The 19,863-nt window shown below is 44.6% G+C and overlaps 1 protein-coding gene across 6 annotated transcripts in view; it reads right to left on the bottom strand.

Moving 5' to 3' along the window:
• The window catches only part of KCNQ1 (potassium voltage-gated channel subfamily Q member 1), a 333,723-nt gene that overhangs the window by 127,952 nt on the left and 185,908 nt on the right, over nt 1-19,863 (bottom strand). The window contains exon 16 of one of the 6 annotated variants that reach the window (XM_083588444.1): nt 12,713-13,155. The exons of the other annotated variants lie outside the window; for them this stretch is intronic. Within the exon in view, the coding sequence (XP_083444570.1) occupies nt 13,086-13,155 (70 nt within the window). The 3' untranslated portion in view covers nt 12,713-13,085. Of the gene's footprint in view, nt 1-12,712; nt 13,156-19,863 lie in introns of those variants that run through there. 6 annotated transcript variants of the gene reach the window in all.

The following is a 19,863-nucleotide window of genomic DNA, read 5'->3' as shown; positions in this document are numbered from 1 at the left end:
ATAAAATGAGCACAACTGATAAGGAGAACAATGTTGTTTTTTTCATCCATTTAGTACTTCCTGTAATCTGGAAGGGTAAATACCCAAGCTGCAATCACCATTTGGGTCAAATGAAAACCAACAAAGAAAAAGCCCCACCAATATAAAAGTCATGTCCTGACACAGATTAGTCAAATCTAAAAATACAAAGCAGTATATTTGGCAACAATTAAAACAGACTGTTTCTTGCATGGGTGTGTGTGTAACATTTTAAAAATTACAATATTCAGTTCTGAAGAATCTCTAAGTAGATATTCAGAAGATATGGCTAGAAGAAGAATATCCATTTATCCAAAACAGTAACTTTCAGTTTGGTTTCCTGCTGATATGAAACCTTTTAGGCATTTCTCTGAAATGCTGGAATCAGGAGCCCTACGGATCAGAAACTGGAACCTAATTCCCTGGGGCTGCAGGGAGTTGTTCCAGCTGAAGCTACCATGGCGCCACTGGTGCAGATAGAAGTCCCAGATCTACGATTTCCTACGGTCTTGGCAATTTGTTGCTAGGGAAGGTCAACAGGCTCAGCCTTTGTACCATGAGACTACTGGCCTTTAGCCAATGCTTCTCCCTGCTGCCTGTTTCAAGATACTTGTCCACCCTCAGTGCCTGACAATTTCAAAGCGAGACCCTGATGTGTGCCACTTTGTGTGCACATCACAATTCCCCAAAAGCACAGTACAAGAGCTGAATATAGTATTGGGTGTGGATTCTGCTATGTTTTAGAAGTGGACTTCTATTTTTTATAATTGCAAAAACAAGGAAGTACAGTGGTGCCCCGCAAGACGAATGCCTCGCAAAACGAAAAACGCGCAAGACGAAAGGGTCTTTCGGTTTTTGCGTTGCTTCGCTAGACGATTTTCCCTATGGGCTTGCTTCGCAAGACGAAAACGTCTTGCGAGTTTGTTTGCTTTTTTCTTAAAGCCGCTTGAAGAGGCGCAGTTGCGACAGACCGTGCTTCGCAAGACGAAAAACATCGCAAGACGAAAAGATTCGCGGAACGAATTAATTTCGTCTTGCAAGGCACCACTGTATTTGGAAATGCATGAAAAATGAGTATTTAAATACAGAGGGGTTGCTGAACAAAATTTGCTGCGGCCAAGGTCAACTTGGAAATTCCCTGCCCATCCCCCTAACTTGAGCAATCAGGATAACTTGTGCAAAATGTGTAACTTGAAATGCAAACTTGTACTCATAATGTTGATTGTATACATAACTGCTTAGCATTACTATTCGAAAAAAATCATGTTTTCTTAGTTTAGAATTCTGGGTTGTTTTTTAAAGCACAGAATATCCACACCCGATTTGTATAACTGGTTTTCTTCAAAAAATCATCAAAATATTTAGTGAATGTTTTACTACATTTCCATAAAGTATGCTTTAAAACAACTAAGAACACAGTAACATTTAATATAATTTTGAACATTTTGTAATGTTATAAAATATGACCTTCTCCCAATCTGACATTTTCCCACTAATGACATTAAAAAAAAGAAAAGCTCAAAGCAGAAGTGCTCATTTCAAAACAAAATTTCAACTCTCAACATTATATTCCAAAAGAATGCAGCAGGCACAGACCATAATGTGTGGCAGTTATTTATTTGATGAATTATTTCCAATGTACTGATTTTCATCTGGGGAAACTACAAAAACATATGTCCAAAAATATACAATGTAACCATGACATAAGACTAATTCATACAGTAACTATGAGTCTGCCAGAAACATTAAAATGCTACCCATATAATAATGTATTTATAGAAAAAATGTACGTAAATGTTTTTGAAGGGTAAGAAAGTGCACTTAAATAAATTAAGGAGATAAAAGTGTAATCCACTATCCTTTAAAAATCAAGTTATTGTATCAATTGTATTTATGTCATGATTAAATTGTGCATTTGTAGATACATGTTTCTGCACATTTCCCTAGTGAAGGTTGCAACATTTGTCAGAAATTATTTATGAGAAAACTACTGTAGCTTTTGCTGCCTGCTTTCTGCGTTTCTGTGTGGCTTCCTCTCTTTCTGGTTAATATTTTATTCTGGTCAGCTCTGGTTTGGGTAACGATTTTAAAGACACCATGTTGTGCCTTCACAGTGCTTACTGATGGAGAAGAACCTTCACTCCCAAAAAGAATTGTGGGACAGAAAATAAATAATACCAAACGAAAAACTGAGATAAATCTATATTGGCTTATGGGGGTGTACTCCATTGATAAGTTTTCCGCAGGAAGCTCCACTGACAGTGAATGAATGGGAGCTGTACAAGAGCACCAAAGCATTCCTGTACAGCTTCCACAACATTACAAGGGGTCCTTGAACAGCACAAGGCATCCCTGGATCGCACTCCTGGACTCTGGCCAGGGCTATGCTTTCAATCCAATCTTTTCTAACAACAGCAAAACTTACAAGTGATTTTAAAAAATCTTAAGTGTCATTTAGAATATCAAACAAGGCATTTCTTCAGCAGTAGTTCTTTTAGCGTAATTAAAATGTATTAGTTAAAAGTGATTCTGGTGGGTTTGCCATGTACCAAATGTGCTAAAATAAATACACTCCATTCACGTCTCCCTTCCATAGACAAACACAGCCTGACACTTCTCAGCTTGAAAAACTGAGTGTACGTGTAAGATGTTTGTGTGGGGAATCCTTGCCTGTAAGCACTTTTGTGGCTCCTCTAGGAATAGAACGTTCTGCTTCTTTGCAAACTAAAACAAGATGGGGTTTTATTCTGAGGTTGTTTCCCTCCCTCCACAGCAGTATTTACAAATGCAAAAACAAAACTTTCCACAGATCTATACTATTCAGATGCAATTTTCACAATCACCTAGCTTTTTACTAAAAAAACCCACTTCCTCAAGGACATATGACAGGGCTCTCAGTTTGTACAACTCAACTCATCATTTGATTTCCTACAGATTACCGTATTTTTCTGTGTATAACATGCCCCCATGTATAACACAACCCCTATTTTTTTGGACTCTAAATAAAGAAATCCCTCATATGCACTATTGATGTATAAAACGACCCCCAATTTTAAACTTGAAAAAATGGGTCGGGGGGAGTCTTATACACAGAAAAATACAGTATTTTTTACAAGTAGAACCAGTGTTAGAAACTCAGCTATATAACTTAGGCACCAAATGGTTCCTTAAGCCAGTGTTACAGTCATCAAAACAGAATGTTTAGTTGGCATTTTGGGGCCAGGCGGCTCAAAAGTTGTATTCTTCAATATGACTTATGTGTTCCTGAAATTCAATCTGATTGTGCAGATAAAGTATCACAGATAGAATTATACAGGATGTGTTGTTAGTGAGTGAAAACAGACAGGATCCAAGGATCCTCAGGCATGCAGCTCCAGATGGTGGAGACATCAGGGGCCAACCTGGTACCCGGTCATCATCACTTGGTCACAAGTGGGCAACAGCCAGGTACAAAATGCACGTTGGCGATTTTTGAATGCTGAGTAGAACTTGATGCAAATATGACTGTATGGCCACTCATGAATTGGGCACTTGAACCACAGCTAAGAGAGAATGTTCATTTACCATAAACACCATGGCTCTTCTTAATTCTCAGCTGCTATTAACTATATATACACACACTCTTTGACCCTAATGGATTCAGGGGTCTCTCTAGCCAGCATGCAACCAATATCAACACTCTCCAGTTGTGAGAAGGATTTGCAGTGTGTGTGTATATATTCATCATTTTCAAAAAAAGCCAAAAACAAAACAAAGACTGGCTATAAAGTGAGCAAACAAATAGAAATAGGATGAATACATTTTTCTTATAAAGCATATCCAGACCAAAGTGCAATATTAACACCTCTAGCAGTATATTATCCTCTACATTATGATTTTATGTGCATTTTATCAAATCTCCTGCAGATACTAGATGCCAACTGAGAGCTGATCCTTGAAGTAGAGGCCACCTTAGGTGAAAAGGGTAAGTGATAATGATGGGCCCTTGAATTTTGGAACAGGAAAGATTCTGTGAAAGAAAGCTAGCAGCATACCAAGGAAACAAAAGGGTTCTTTTTGGTAGCACGTAGAGAAGGGATTGGCTACCATTTCCCCTTCACTGGGAATTGGCAGGCTACACCGCTTACTCTAGATCTTGCCAAGTTCTGAATGAGTGTTTTATTTCTCCAGACTAATTATACATCAGCTGAGCAGTATTTGTTCCAGTTGCTCTATAACAGTCTTGTTGAATCATTGCTGGTTTCTTTAAAATAAAACATCACTACCTATTTTCACTGACGTATTATTACTATCATATACCATAATGTAATTGGTAGGGAAGGTTTACGTTTGAAGTTAATCATTTAACATTTTAAGTACAGCGACTGATAGCAATCTCAAGCCGTCTGAATCAAACAGAACATGCACAGGCTCCCTCACATTATTAATCAACACCTAGCTACTCTCATGTTTATACAGTCGCACCTTGGAAGTCGAACAGCTTAGTTCTCGAACGTTTTGGCTCCCGAACGCAGCACACCCAGAAGTGAACTTTGTGGTTCGAGGACCCGATCCCCGCATAGTGGAATGAAAACACACGGACATGTGATATAAGGTTAATGGGCAAGAAAAGGCCACAACTTTATTGATTACAGCGAGTGAAAAGGTATTGGCTTAGGCATTGGATTACGTCAGCTGACTCCACCCACTCGGAGAGGGGTGAGTCTAGAGAGCGGGGTTTATTCACCAGTAGGTGGAGCCTGTTGATGCTAATCCAACTATAAGCTCTCCCCTGATGTCACCGAGGGTCATGCCATGGCCTCCCGCCACGCAGGCATCAGACAGAATACACGACCACCGGATTCCTTTAACGGAATACCCAAAAATTGAAGGCGTAGGCGATGGCCACACCTAGCCCTTCCACACACCACAACACATTATTCCAATGCCTAACCTACCCACCAATACCATGAAAGTTGTGACGATTGCTACGAGGTAGTCGAAAAAACCACAAAGCCTAATGCCAAATGGAAAAATTCCTACCAGGCCCCCCGGACAACCAGGGCGACCAACCTAAGGTCCATAGCAAGGCCAAAAGAAACTGAGACCCTGATCTCTAAGGGAGTGGAGGGTGGGTGACTCGCGATGGGACGACGAAGAGTGAGGGCCGCGTGGCTGGCACAGCAGCGATTTACGCTGCCGTCCACGCCCCTTCGGAGGCACCTGGTTAGGTGCCTGCCCGTGGGCGTGGTGCGCCAGCCAGGTGAGAGGAGGCAAGGGGGCTAACACCCCCTGCTTGAGGCGGGAACCGGCTCCTGCCCACAACCACTCCCCTCTTTTGCAGGAGGAGAGTCTTTGCGAACTATTTTTGGAAGCTGAACGTCCGACGGGGCTTCTGCAGCTTCCGATTGGCTGCAGGAGCTTCCTACAGCCAATCAGAAGCCATGCTTTGGTTTCCGAACGTTTTGGGAGTCGAACGGACTTCCGGAACGGATTCCGTTTGGCTTCCAAGGTACGACTGTGCAGCCTTTTATTTAAAAAGATGCCCCTCACCTAGCAGCTTGCTGCTGTCTGTGTCTTATGGGATGCCAAGATTAGTGGATCTGATAAGCTATTCCTCAAGAATAACTGTTTGTCCATCTGGCCCAATGGTGTCAACTCTGAATAGCAACAGTTCTCTCATCACTTTTTATTATTATCATCGAGCATCTTGTTCTCACTGTAGCCACCCAAATGCCTATGGGTAACAGGACCAAATGCAACAGCACACTCCCCACTTGTGATTCGAAGCAACTTGTATTCAAAGGCATATTGCCTCTGACAGTGGTGGTGGAACACAGCTCTTATAGCCGGTAGTCACTGATAGGCTTGTCCACCATAAATTTATCTTATCCGCTTCCAAAGTGATCCAGGTAGGGTGTCGTCACTACTTCTTTGTAGGAGCAAATTTCATATTATAACTCTGTGCTGTGTGAAGAAGGGGCACACTCAGAGGTATGTTTTATGGGTGGGGAGTGCAGCTAGGAGACCTACAAGTAGAACCAGGCTCCTCTGCAAAGCCAAACCAACAGCCAGAAACAACATTTGACCTTATTATCCATACTGAGAACTTGAAATGACATGAAAACTTCCATGCTGGGAGTAATGTTGGCAGCTTTTAGTGCACAATAATTAGACTGAATTGCCACCACCACACACACATATGATTCAGTTTTCCAGGACTGCAACCTTTGAGTTTTAGGTTCAAATGATCCCGAGCCTTGAATAAATAAATAACAATAATAAAATTGCAAAGCCACCAAACTTCATGAGAATATTTTTTTCTGAACCATGCCACAGTTCAGACTTAATTGAAAGTTAGCAACTTTCATTGATGTGCCTTGGCTTTTCTATTTTGCAAAGTTTTAATTCAGATATACCGAGCACTTTTGCAGAGCTCAAGTCCTTGAAACCGGCTACCAGTGATTTGACCCTGTTCAACAGTTCTCTGCTGACTCTTTTCTTGTTTGTCATCACTAAGAATGTACAGTTTGTTCTAAAATGTCCTTGAAGAACTGGAGTATACTTAATGCCATTTAAATAGAGTTTGAAGCAATCCATTATCACACTTTGTACTACACAGAAACAGTAAACCGTTCGGCCTTTTAGGAGCCAGGACTGAAAGAAGTAAGAGCATAGGGCTTCTACCCATAGCAAATACTCAAATGCAAACAGCATCACATTGTTTTGCAAAGGAATCAAACAATGCGTATTTAGCAGTCCTCTAAATTTTGCTTTTGCAAATATAAACAATTAATTCACTGTCAGAATCCCAGAATGCAAATGCGGCTGACAGGTTCATATATTGCAATGTAACACTTAAGAAGTTTCATGAAGCAAAACGTTGAAATATGAGCTTGCTATAGGATTTTGAATATACAGTACATACACATACACACCGGTCATCAATATGTCCAAGATAACATACTAAAAAATACAAAAGGCAGCAACATCCTACGGGCTGAAAGCTTAAAATGAGACAGCAAGAAAGAGTACGGAAAGCTTCACAGCGTGACGTGGTTTATTAGTGGCCTGAAAACAAAGGGGCAAAACAATTCTGTCCCTTAGAGTGAGAAGCCCTATTATGAAGCCTTTCAACTCCCCAAAGCGTTGCCTTTTGACTCCCTCTCTGCTGTAGGACAAACAAGAAAAGGTAATTAGTATTAGATGATGTTAGACATTATGTAGCTTGTGACGCTTGTCTAACGAGCTGTCCTGCCAAATTATTATTTTCACATTATCAAAGGAGACGAATACGCACACTCAAAGGCAAGCATATCTGAAAGGGGATTAAAAAATTGTTTTCGTTTGTGAGGACAAAACTACGTGTTTTAAGTCAAATACAGGGTTCCTAGCTCTGTGCTTGGACAGCATTCGCAGGGAAGAAGTGGCAGCTGGGAGAGTTTGCTTAACTCTTATGTGGACTGATTCCTTAGCTGTGGTTCAAGTACCCAAATCATGAATAAAGCAAAGTGTGTGGCAGAGGGTGGAAAGCTATGTTGGTGTGATACTGAGCAAATGGTCATGACTCTGCGCGCGCACACACAGTTCCACCTTCACCCATTTCCTCCTTCCTCTTCTCAATTGCCCCTTGTACACTGACCACCCTCGTTTCCATGCCACTGTCTACTGTTCTGCAGCCTCTTTTGCACGTGTGCACACTCACTCACACCCATTTTATTATATACATTACTGTACCTTTAAGATGAACTGGCTCTTAAGAGCATGCCACTCAGCTACCTTACTTAGAGAAGGTTAGGCAGCCTAACTTCATATAAATCCAGGATTGTGATGTGGCACTACAAATCCTTCACTGGGGGCTGTGTGATGACACTGTCAGATTTTTATTATAAGTAAATGTATATATTTCATATTCATGGATTCCCCATGGAGATTCTGGTTTTGATGAGCGCTGGTTGAAATGCAGTGTGTTTGTTCTCTTTTCCTAGTGCTCATTTGGCTTAAAACACGACAGCACTCACTCAGTGGGCTTTTACTGCACATAAACACGGGCATTATAAAAACACCATGCTTAAACATTAGCATAATGATAACAATAATCACACTGTTCATTCATCCAGCTTTCTGCAATCTAATTCTGCGGACTTGTAAAGAGACCTTTGTAATTGCAAGATGGGCATTTAAAGAATCTTTCAAATCCCCACTGGTGACATTGCAATATTGCCCAGTGTCTTGATCCTGCCAAAGTTCAAGACAACTGGTGGGAAGGGAAAAGTTCACTGTCAAATAAGCCTTTGCCAGCAGCAGCCCTAATATGATAATGAGAAAAAATGGTGTAGGATGCTGGTAGGCTGACCAGGTACAATTATGCTCCACATTAGTCTTGTTTTAATTCAGTCAGCTATGATTTCATAGCAGGACAATTTGAGGTTTGGGTGTTGAAGAGAGAGGCAGCTCAAACACTGGCACTCCGTTGTGCTTGGTAAAGAATGTGACTCATGAGTGGGAGAAAACAGTGTAATGAGAGTAATAGTTGTCCGTCCCCCACCCCTCAAGCACAGGCATACAACAGATATTTCATTTATTATGAAACAAGAGCCAGATTAAGTGAATAACTTTCCGTGTATTTACATGGGCACAAAATGTCACTTGGTCCAGCAGCCCTGCCCCTCCTAACGCATTCCTTCTCCTGTGTTGTATGCCTACATATCCTGCTGCACACAAATGATTAATATCTTTCAAGACCTTTAATATGGAACACATGTTTTCTTATTTCCTTTATTAACATAGCTTAGCATCACATACTATGCGGTGCTGTATGCTTACTATAATATGGAATAGGCAGCTACCATCCTTTGCCAGTTCCCTATTCAAATTATATTCCACACATTCAGAATTTCTCTCCAGTGTGTAAACAATTTAACATTTCATTTTATGGCAGATCATTCTCCGTAGGATATGGCATCATGCACTATGTTGATTCTGGAATATGTCTGTATAGCATACTGCCTATGTGATGTAATCTTGGCTCTGCAAAGGTCCTTTCAAATGAATTTGCCAGAAGGCAATCTCCCATATTGCAATCTTAGCAGCTGCCCAACTCAGGAATGGCCATTTAAAACTTATTAAAGTTACTCTGGCCAACAAGAAGAAAGAAACCAGGGAAGTTATTTTGGACCGTGACCATACAATGAAGAATAATTGCCTTCCACCACCCATGGAATAATGTATGCACACTCACCCTGCACACACACAAAGACTTAAAGACATTCAGAAAAATATGGTGCTTTGCTGAAGGGAGGGGAGTACATCTTTTTGGAGACTTTGACTATAAGCTTCTGGAAATGATTACCTGTTTGTTCAATATATCTCTAGCAAAATAAAGCTGGTGGCCAAGGACCACAGATAAAACAGAAATCCTGTAACAAATACACTTTCTTTTTCTGCTTTCCCCCCTCACTCCCTGCTTTTCTTATCTCGTTCTTCCTTGCACTATATAAAAGTTTTTGAAATCTGAACAATATATTAATACAATTTTTAAAAAATCAATGAAACAATCTAGATTTGACTGGGAATTGTGAATTTCTATGTGCCTATTTCATATGATGCCTCAAATGGACGTCAAGGTGAGGATAAGCAATACAGTGGTACCTCTGGTTAAGAACTTAATTTGTTCCAGAGGTCCGTTCTTAACCTGAAACTGTTGTTAACCTGAGGTACCACTTTAGCTAATGGGGGCTGCCGCTGCGTGATTTCTGTTCTCATCCTGAAGCAAAGTTCTTAACCCAAGGTACTATTTCTGGGTTCAGTCTGTAACCTGAAGCGTCTGTAACCCGGGGTACCACTGTATTCAAATACCATCTTGCAACTCCAGTACAGTGGTACCTTGGGTTAAGTACTTAATTCGTTCCGGAGGTCCGTACTTAACCTGAAACTGTTCTTAACCTGAAGCACCACTTTAGCTAATGGGGCCTCCTGCTGCTGCCATGCCACCGGAGCACAATTTCTGTTCTCATCCTGAAGCAAAGTTCTTAACCTGAAGCAATATTTCTGGGTTAGCGGAGTCTGTAACCTGAAGTGTATGTAACCTGAGGTACCACTGTACATTGAAGCTAACAGTCAAAAGATTCTCTCACATATGTAGAACGTTGACAAGAAGCCAAAATGCTTTGCTGGACTAAGCCATTAGGCAAACAGCACCTTATGTACAGAACACCTAATGATATAATTCTGAGAGCTGCTTCACACATTATGCTATTAGAAATATATTTGCCACTGTTTATATACATGACAGGGAGCTGCAGCCAATACTATAAAATTCACAAGTTTTCAAACATGGGCTGCTTACATTACACAGTGGTACCTCAGGTTACATACGCTTCAGGTTACATACACTTCAGGTTACAGACTCCGCTAACCCAGAAATAGTGCTTCAGGTTAAGAACTTTGCTTCAGGATGAGAACAGAAATCGGGCTCCGGTGGCGTGGCGGCAGCAGGAGGCCCCATTAGCTAAAGTGGTGCTTCAGGTTAAGAACTGTTTCAGGTTAAGTACGGACCTCCGGAACGAATTATGTACTTAACCTGAGGTACCACTGTATACATTTAAAATTGTAGTATGTGAAGAAGCTCTAATTCACAAAACAGGTCAAACAGATTACGTTACTCTATTTAAGATCTGTTAAATGTGAAAAATTGCATTGTGATAAGCAGCCAGAATTGGCCGAGGTCACCGAAATAGAGCTCGCTCAGAAACTAGGCCAGTGTTTATTGCTTGACATATTCAGCTTTATGAAAAAAATATAGCTCTGTTGACAGTATTTATTCTTGTAAACACATGGTACAAAAAGGCCAAGTCCTTAGAAAGCCCCAGGGACAGCTTAAATTATCTGAAATCTGGATTTTCAAGGGGTGGAATTAATTCTGATGTATTAACAGAGAACCCCTGTTTTGCTTCAGGTAGTAAAATAATACTCCCTCCCCCTTCACTCCCCTCAAGATTCACTGCGGGATATTCAGTCACAGAACATGTGCGGAATTCTATTCCCAGTAATGTGCAGGTCTTTCAAAGAGCTCCAAACTTATTTTGGTTGAAAAATAAAAATATAAACAGATCCCCCTTATACCTTTTTACTTCTAGAGGCATATGATGGGATCAAAATTGCCATGCACAGAATTCAACATGCATTGTGCAGGGGGAAGAGGGTTCTCCCAGACCCCACTCCCTATGACACTACGTATAGATCAAGCATCACCACAGAACCTTGCTACAGGGTGGGAACCCAAGAGAGCAACACTCAGGGAGGTACCAGGCCAGGGATGGGCAAACTGCAGCTGGGGGCTGCTTGTGACCCTTGGCTTAATTTCATGCAGCCTTTGGCCTAATTTATATTTAATAAAAATAAAACTAAGAGGGGCAGGGGGCTCAGGTGGGTAGCAAAGGTGATGTCTAAAGGTGCCATGGTGCCCACAGCACTCATGCTGGAGACTCCCATCTTGTGGATAGGGAGAGCCCAGAGGAAGAAAAAGAGATACGTGAAGCGGGAAAGCCAGATGAACGAAGTGATGAGAAAAGGATGAGAAAAGCTCTCTGCCAGTTCAGATCTCTACACCTCCTTTGGCAGCCTGTTAAGTGGGGAGGAAAGGGCAAATAGTCGTACCTTGGATCCCAAATGCCTTGCGAGTTGAATGTTTTGGCTCCCGAACACTGCAAACCCGGAAGTGAGTGTTCCGGTTTGCGAATGTTCTTTGGAACCCAAACGTCTGAGCTTCCTGCAGCCAATCGGAAGCCACACCTTGGTTTCTGAACGTTTTGGAAGTCGAACGGACTTCCGGAATAGATTCCGTTTGACTTCCAAGGTATGACTGTATAATGTATTTAGTAGGGCTACACCAGTAAGATTAACAACAACTGGTTTTATTTATTTGTTTCTGTTATATAGTTTTCAGTCTGGCCTCGAGCCTGCTCAGTTCCAACTTTCCTCAAGCACCACCTTTTGGCCACTAGGTGTCAACAACATCAACCATTGCTCATCACTGGATTCGCCCGCGCCTGTGACTGGCACGTGGACCATCAAGGCAAGGTAGTCTAGGGGCTGCCTCCAGAAGGAAAACCACTAGAAACACTTTGCACCTGCACACTGTCCTCTTTGCAACACAGTCATGGGTTCCAGTTATGAAAGTGACTAATGTATCTTCCAATGAAAATAGAAGGATGAGAGTGGTGCACTGAACAAGGCTCTACCTTGGGCAGTTTGCCCAAGGACTCTCTGAAACATGGGTCTTGAACTGATCCTGCCCACAAAACCCTTTGCTCTGGTGCGTGCAACTGCTGTGGGATAAGCTACTTTGAGACCATTTGTTGTGGTGGAAAAGAGAATAAAACTTTCCCAAGGAGTGCTTTGGTAGACTGAATGCATCCCACTGGACATAACCTATCCAGCATTGCAGTAAAACAGCAATACACACACACACACACACACACACACACACACACACACACCACCCTGCACCAAAATGGACAGTGCAGTTTGAGGGGAGAAATGCATGCAATGGCTTTGTTGAGACACAAGTTTTGATTCTCATGTTAACTTCAAAATGTTTTTAAAAGGTTACAAACTAACTATGTGATAATGTCCCAGTAATCTACAGATGCAGCATACACAAAAGAATCTGTTTGGTTTTATGCAGCCCTTATGTCAATGTGCAAGGTTCTTAAAAAAGAAATGGCAACCCCCCCCCCAAGCCCACGTTCAAAATAATCCAAACCCCGACTCAAACCTTTTGATCTTTGCACAATATTAGCTGCTGCTACGGGTGATCCTGCTGAGGGGTTGAATTTTTTTTTGAAGACTTACTTTAAAACACCACATGATACAGACAAGAGGCTGTGCCTAAAATATGAAATGCTAACTTTCATTTATATGACATGCTGTAGCATTTACGTAAATAAACCAGTGTTAGCTTATGTTTTTGATATTAGATACAATGCCCCTTAGAGAAGCCCTTGCTCAGCTCTTTTCTTCTGGCCTTGAGTAAATAAATCTACATTTCAGCTCAAGAATATGCTGCCACGTAAGCAGTTGGAGAGTTAAGTCTTTGTTCCCAAATGTTTGCAAAGCTGGAAGCTCTGGTCTTTCTTTCTTTTGGAAACTTGGTAACTGGAAAAGAGAAGGTGCAGATAAAAGTAAATTCTACCACCTTTCAAGAAGCACATGCAATTATTTAATTTCGGGCCCGTTCCAGATGGCAGGAGTGGCACCCGGATCCAAGGCTTCACTTGCAATACACATGAATGGTCTTTCAAAGTGACCTGCCAGCACAGCTGTCTGGCAGGCCTATGAAATGCTTTTATGTAAACAAGGTTGAATCCACCAGCAATCTATCATGTGGAATGTGCCTGCTGGGGAGAAAAGAGAAAGAAAGTACAAGGCTAAGAAGTTGCAGAACAAGATCTTAGGAGAATGAAAACAAGCTTCAGATGAGAATATAAAGTTAAGCAATGACAGAGAGTCAAAAGGAAAGAGAAATAAAAAGGATGCCAGGAATGGGGGAGGGGGAGTCAATACTTGGAGGCAAGTTCTGCCGAAATTAAGAGACCTTAACCTACAGGCACTTAGGTTCACAGTGTCAGACACTTTTCGAACATACTAAATGTGCTCGGGACCAGGACCTAATGCCAGATCTTCCCGATTCTGGGAAAGCTATCACTCTATATAAATGGTCACAGCTGGGGTTCTGGCATGGCACATCCTCCTTTCCCAGAGGGGATATACGGTACATATATAAGAAAGCAAACATGACATAGCCAAGCACGGAACAGACCTCTTGCCTTCCCCACTCCCAACAGAGCCCATGTATTCTCACGCACACATGTAATACAGTACACAGATAATTCTCTTTAGCTGGTAAATTGGCTAAATCAGTATGCAGCTATGTTCCAAATGACAGCAATTAAATTTGCAACACACCAATTTGATTGCATGTGAATGGAAGCAAAACAGAGAAACACATTAGGGACTGGCATTCTCCTTGCCAATGATACAATATGCATATTAAACTCCCTAAGGAGAGATGGCCATATTCCTTTCTCAGCTGCCTCCTTGTCTGTTCAAATATTGCATTATTATTATTATTATTATTATTATTATTATTATTATTATTTGTCGTGGGGAGGGTTTGGCAGAACATGCAGAGAAGTGCTTGAATAACAAAAACAGCATTATCTATCTTATTAATAGGTCCTGTTCTATTTTTGGAAGCAATATTCACTAGGAAAGCAAAGGCAACACTAGGCATTAATTCCTGCAGGCTCATTAGCTGCATTAAGTTACATGCACATCTGATTAACTGGCCTAAGCAAAACTAAACATATCAAAAGTTTGCAATTAATTCATAACAATGCTTCAGAACAGTTACCCAAAGCAATGGTCTCAACAACTCAATAAACCAATTCCAAAGGTAATTTGCACACATAGTTTATAAAGGCCCTGTAGCTCTTTTAAGCATATGTTTCTTTGATTATAAACAGCTGATGTACTACAGTAGGTTCAATTTTTCCAGACAGGCTTCCAAAAAAAGGATTACATTCACAGCATAATAAGATGAACTAAGTCATGGTATAAGCTGGAAGCACAATGTCAATTTTACCATACTCTGTCAATCTAATTTTGAGAGTGCTAAACTCCTATTGTTTATAAATTCTGATGTTCTCTCCCTGTCTCCCAATCTGACCACCTTGGTTAAAATGGCTTAAAATGCTTTTAAGAAATACAAGTTTTTCACATGCAGAAAACATACTGAAATTTGAAATATATTCTTAAAGGGTGCAATTCTACTCTCTGTTGCAGAAGGCACACAGTGATTGGGGGCGGGGGGGAGAAGACTCTCCTTTCCTCCATGCGGGAACCACATCCTATGGAATCCCATGACCCACATGCAAAGTGGCAGCAGGAACAAGTACGCTGAGCAAAAGACCTGCAATGGTGAAGCCAGGCACCCAGCCACCTAAGTAGATGGTGTCCTCACCTGTCACACAGCAAAAGATGCTACACTTGCTGAATGGGAAGGGGTTGGAAAGAAGGAAGAGAAGGCCAACCCAACATACTCCCTCATTTGTTCTCCCTTTCGCAAAACAGAGACCAGGATTATACTCTAAACCAATGCAGTAAGGAAAATACATGCAAGCCAGTGAAAAGTTCCTGCATGGTCTTTGGCCCTCTCACTCAGGAAAACTAGAAGAAATTGTACGTGAGCATCTTGTCTTGCTGCCGTGATGCATCAAGCTGCAGGACAGTGAGAAGCTCACACTTCTACACTTATATGAATTGGGCCCTGTGCCAATACCCTTCTGACTCCTGTGTAAAGTGCAGCAGTTGTTGTTGTTTTAAATGTTAGTTATTTATTAAATTTGTTTGACAGCATCAATGATTATGCCAGGCTACTGTTGGGATTTTCTGTGGCTCATGAATGGATTTCGCACCCTTAGAAAAGATGTGGATTGAAAAAAATGCCTGTGCAAAATTACCATAGGGAAATAATGTCAGAAGAAGCAGCCTAGATGAACTTCTAGGCTAACAATGTGAAGAACACCAACAAGGCCCATGGCATGACTCTGATCTAACAATTTATTGTGATTCCTTTATGATAGCCAAGATACAAGACAGTAAACATGTACTTCAGGATATAAGTTAAAAACCTGTATTCGCAGATTACTTTCTGTGGGCCCAACAAAGCTCAAAACAAAGCCATAGTGATTATTCACTATTGGCTCCAGATAGTGTTGAGCAGGTGGGTGTAGTTTTTTTGTTTTTGTTTTAAACCTCATGGGCCAAATGGAGAGACCTGGTGGGCCAAGTATGAGCCATGGGTCTGAGGTTTCCATCCCTGCTATGGACTGAGGAAGATCTTTGCAACAGCAAATGAAATATACTCAGAGTCGCAAAGTGATTTCATGCTCTTTATTCAGCTCATAGTGGTGAGGAGGAATGAATGAAAGTCCCCTCAAGGTATCTGCTTTATATACATTATTTACACAATGGGCTGCACATGATTGGCTAATTCCGGAATTCTACTGTAAGCCAATCAGGTTGTGGATTCACTTCTATCTGGAGCATGATTGGGTGGTTCCTGCCAACCAATCATATTGCTGCATTGTTCTAGGACCAATCTGACTGCTGCATTCTGAATCCTATTGTTCTAGGACCAATCAGACTGCTGCAGTTTGGATCCTATTCAACTCAGTACATAACACCCCTCCCCTCTAAGTTCCAGTCCTGCCCGGGAGGTCGCATTCATAGTCCTCGAGGTACGCCGGTGGCCTACGTGTGCGTTGCGGCCTGGGGTGTTCCCTGGTCCGGGGTTCAGGTTCTGGCTCATGTTCCAAGGATGCTGGCTGTGATGGGCCTGTCTGGTCTGGTGCAACCGGCTCGCTCAGTCGTGGTTCTGGTTCCGGTGTCCTTTTGGCTTCGCGGGTCCTCTCTGTATTTACTGATTCTGCCTCTCCTGCTGGCCCCTCCTGCTCTATGGGCCTCACTGCCCCACTGTTCCCTTGGGACTCCTCTGACCTTTCCTCCTCCTGGTTTTCTCCCGGGAATCGTCGCCGTATCTGGTCGCAGTGGCGGCGCCAGCATTGCCCCCCATCCGTTAGCACCTCGTACGACACGGGACCAGTGACCCTGGTGACTGTGGCGGGTACCCATGCTGGGCCTGCCCCAAAATTCTTTGCGTACACTGGGTCCTGGGCCTCGAAGGTCCGGGGGTTCCTGCCTTCCCCCACCACTACCTCATCCTGAGCTCTATCGGGGTGAAGGCGGTCCAATCTGATTGCAAGGCGCCGACCCATTAGTAGTTCAGCGGGGCTCCGGCCAGTCGTTGAGCTGGGGGTGCTGTGTTGTGCTAGGAGGAATGTGGCAAGGCGGTACTCCCAATCCCCTTGCGTCATGCGGCGAAGGGTGTCCTTGGTGGTCCGCACCATGCGTTCTGCTTGGCCATTGGTGGCAGGGTGGAATGGTGCCGAACGGATGTGGCGGATGGCGTTCTGCGCTGTGAAGGTTTGGAATTCTCCTGACGTAAATGCAGTCCCGTTGTCTGAGACGAGAGTGTCAGGGAGCCCGTGGGTTGCAAACAGCCTGCGTAGTACCCGGATGGCTGCGGACGTAGAAGTGGACGGTACCAGTGCGACTTCCAGCCATTTGGTGTAGGAGTCCACCACTATGAAGAATGTTTTCCCCTGAAAGGGGCCAGCGAAGTCCACATGCAGGCGTGACCATGGTGCTCGGGCGGACTCCCAGGACTGGACTGGGGCCCTTGGGGGATCTGGGCGGGATTCTTGGCAGGCCTGGCAGTGTTTGACCCAGGCCTCTATCTCTCCGTCGATCCCCGGCCACCACACATAACTCCTGGCAAGGGCCTTCATTCTTACTACCCCTGGGTGTGTCTCGTGTAGGGCTGTGAGGACCCTTTTGCGGAGGGGCTGGGGAACAACGACCCTGCTTCCCCATAACAGGCACCCCTTGTGGGCTGACAGTTCATGTTTGCGGGTTGTGTAGCCGGCGAATTCTGGCCCGGGGCTGCTGCTGGGCCATCCCCTCCACACCCAGTCCAGGACGCGGGAGATGACCCTATCTTTCTTGGAATGGTGTGCAACTTCTTGTGCCTGAATGGGGCGGTCGGGAAGCAGCTCCAGGCTCATAACCTCTTGTGCAGGTGCTGGGTCGGGGCCTGTTTCCGGTAGTGGTAGCCTGCTGAGGGCGTCCGCATGGCCCATCGCCTTCCCAGGGCGGTGAATCAGTGCATACTGGTAGCTGGCAAGGAAAATTGACCACCTGAGGACACGAGGAGACAGCACTTGGGGGGTCTGCTTTTCGGAGGCAAACAAGCCAAGCAAGGGCTTGTGGTCAGTCACCACGGTGAAGGGCCGCCCGTACAAGAAATCATGGAATTTTTTTACTCCCTTCACGATTGCCAGACCCTCCTTGTCGATTTGCGAGTAGTTCCGCTCGGTTGCGTTGAGTGTCTGGGAAAAGTATGCCACCGGTACCTCTCTTCCATCCGGGAGTTGGTGTCCCAGGACAGCGCCAATGCCATAGGGTGAGGCGTCGCATGCTAGCACCACCGGCAGCCTCTCGTCGAAGTGTGCCAAGACCGAGTTTGAGACAAGCAAGTCCTTGACTGCCTGGAATGCGGCCTCCTGGCGCTGGCCCCACACCCAAGGGGCCCGCTTGTCCAGGAGTCTGTGTAGGGGCTCCGCTACCGCCGCCTTGTGGGGAAGGAAGGAATGGTAAAAGTTCAATAGTCCCAAGAAGGCCTGAAGTTCAGTCTTGTTCTTGGGCGCTGGGGCATCACAAATGGCCCGTACCTTGTCCCCAGTCGGGTGGACCCCTTCTGCGTCCACCATAAATCCCAGAAAGTCCACCTGAGGCACTCCTAGTAGACATTTTTCCCGCTTCACCTTGAGACCCGCCGTCTGGAAACGGTGCAGAACGGTGCGGAGGCGGTCCTCAAACTCCTCTGGTGTGGGCCCGGCAATCAACACATCATCGAAGAAGGGGGTGACGCCAGGAATCCCTTTAAGGAGAGAGTCCATTAGATTCTGGAATATGCCTGGTGCCACGCTGACACCGAATTGCAGCCGCTTTACCCTGAACGCTCCTCTGTGCGTCACAATCGTCTGTGCCTCTGCTGTGGCCTCATCTACTGGCAGTTGTTGATATGCTTGGGCCAAGTCCAGCTTGCCAAAAATTTTCGACCCAGCCAGGGTGGCAAGGACATGGCTGACCACTGGCACTGGGTATGCATGGGCCGTGAGGGCCTTGTTTATGGTACATTTGTAGTCTGCGCAGATGCGGACCGAACCATTCGGCTTGACGGGTGTGACGATTGGGGTTTCCCAGGGGGCATTAGGCACCGGCTCCAGCACGCCTTGCTCCACGAGTCGGTCCAATTCCTCGTCTATACGGGGTTTCAGGGCGAACGGGACCCGGCGGGCCTTGAGCCTGACTGGTCGTACTGCGGGGTCAAGCTGTAGAGCAATGGGGGGGCCCGTATACTGTCCCAATTTCCCATCAAAAACCCCCGGAAATTCCTTGCATATGGCGTCCACGTCCACTTGTAAGCTCGTGTGGTTCACCCCGGTGACGGCTAGCCCCAGTGGTCCAAACCATGCCAATCCCAGTAAGCTAATGTAGGGGCCCTTGACCACAAGCAAGTCCAGTTGCCGCGTCCGCCCTTGGTATTGCACCCTGAAGGTCCCCACCCCCATTGTGGGGACCTTACGTTTCTGGAAGTCCCGGAGGGTGAATGGGGCCGGCCTGAGTTTGGGACCCCCAGTAGGACACAGTTTCCTTAAGGTCCTTGCCGAGATTATGGATAGAGTTGAACCCGTGTCTAGCTCCATGCGGCATGGGGCCCCCTCTATCTGTACCTCTACATAAATTTTCTCTACGTTGGGGTGGGGCAACTGGTATACCTGGAAGTCCGTGAGCTCCGTCGAGTTGCCTTGGTGTGTTGGGCCCCGGGACCTGGGGCTCTTGGATTGGTCATCTGATGCCTGGCGTCGGGTGGGCCGAGCTCGACACACCCGGGCGATGTGTCCCAATTTTCTGCACTGCCTGCACTCTGCGTTGCGGAAACGGCAGGTCCTCCTCTCGTGACTGTCTCCACAGCTTGCGCAGTTCCCTGCTTCTCGTCGAGGCAGCTGTGGTATGGGGGCTGCTTGAGTGCGCTGCTGTACTCGGTGCACCTCCTCCCTGTTGGATCCTGAGTCGTCGGTGAGGTCTTCGTGGTGGACCCTCGGTTGGGACGGCTGGCTCGGCCGTGCCTCTTGCGTCGACCTCTCGGCAGCTTCCGTTGCCAGGGCCTCCTCCAGA

Source organism: Podarcis filfolensis (genome assembly GCF_964270895.1).
Source record: "Podarcis filfolensis genome assembly, chromosome: 1".
Taxonomy (NCBI): Eukaryota; Metazoa; Chordata; class Lepidosauria; order Squamata; family Lacertidae; genus Podarcis; species Podarcis filfolensis.
This window is presented reverse-complemented; position numbering and strand designations above follow the sequence as displayed.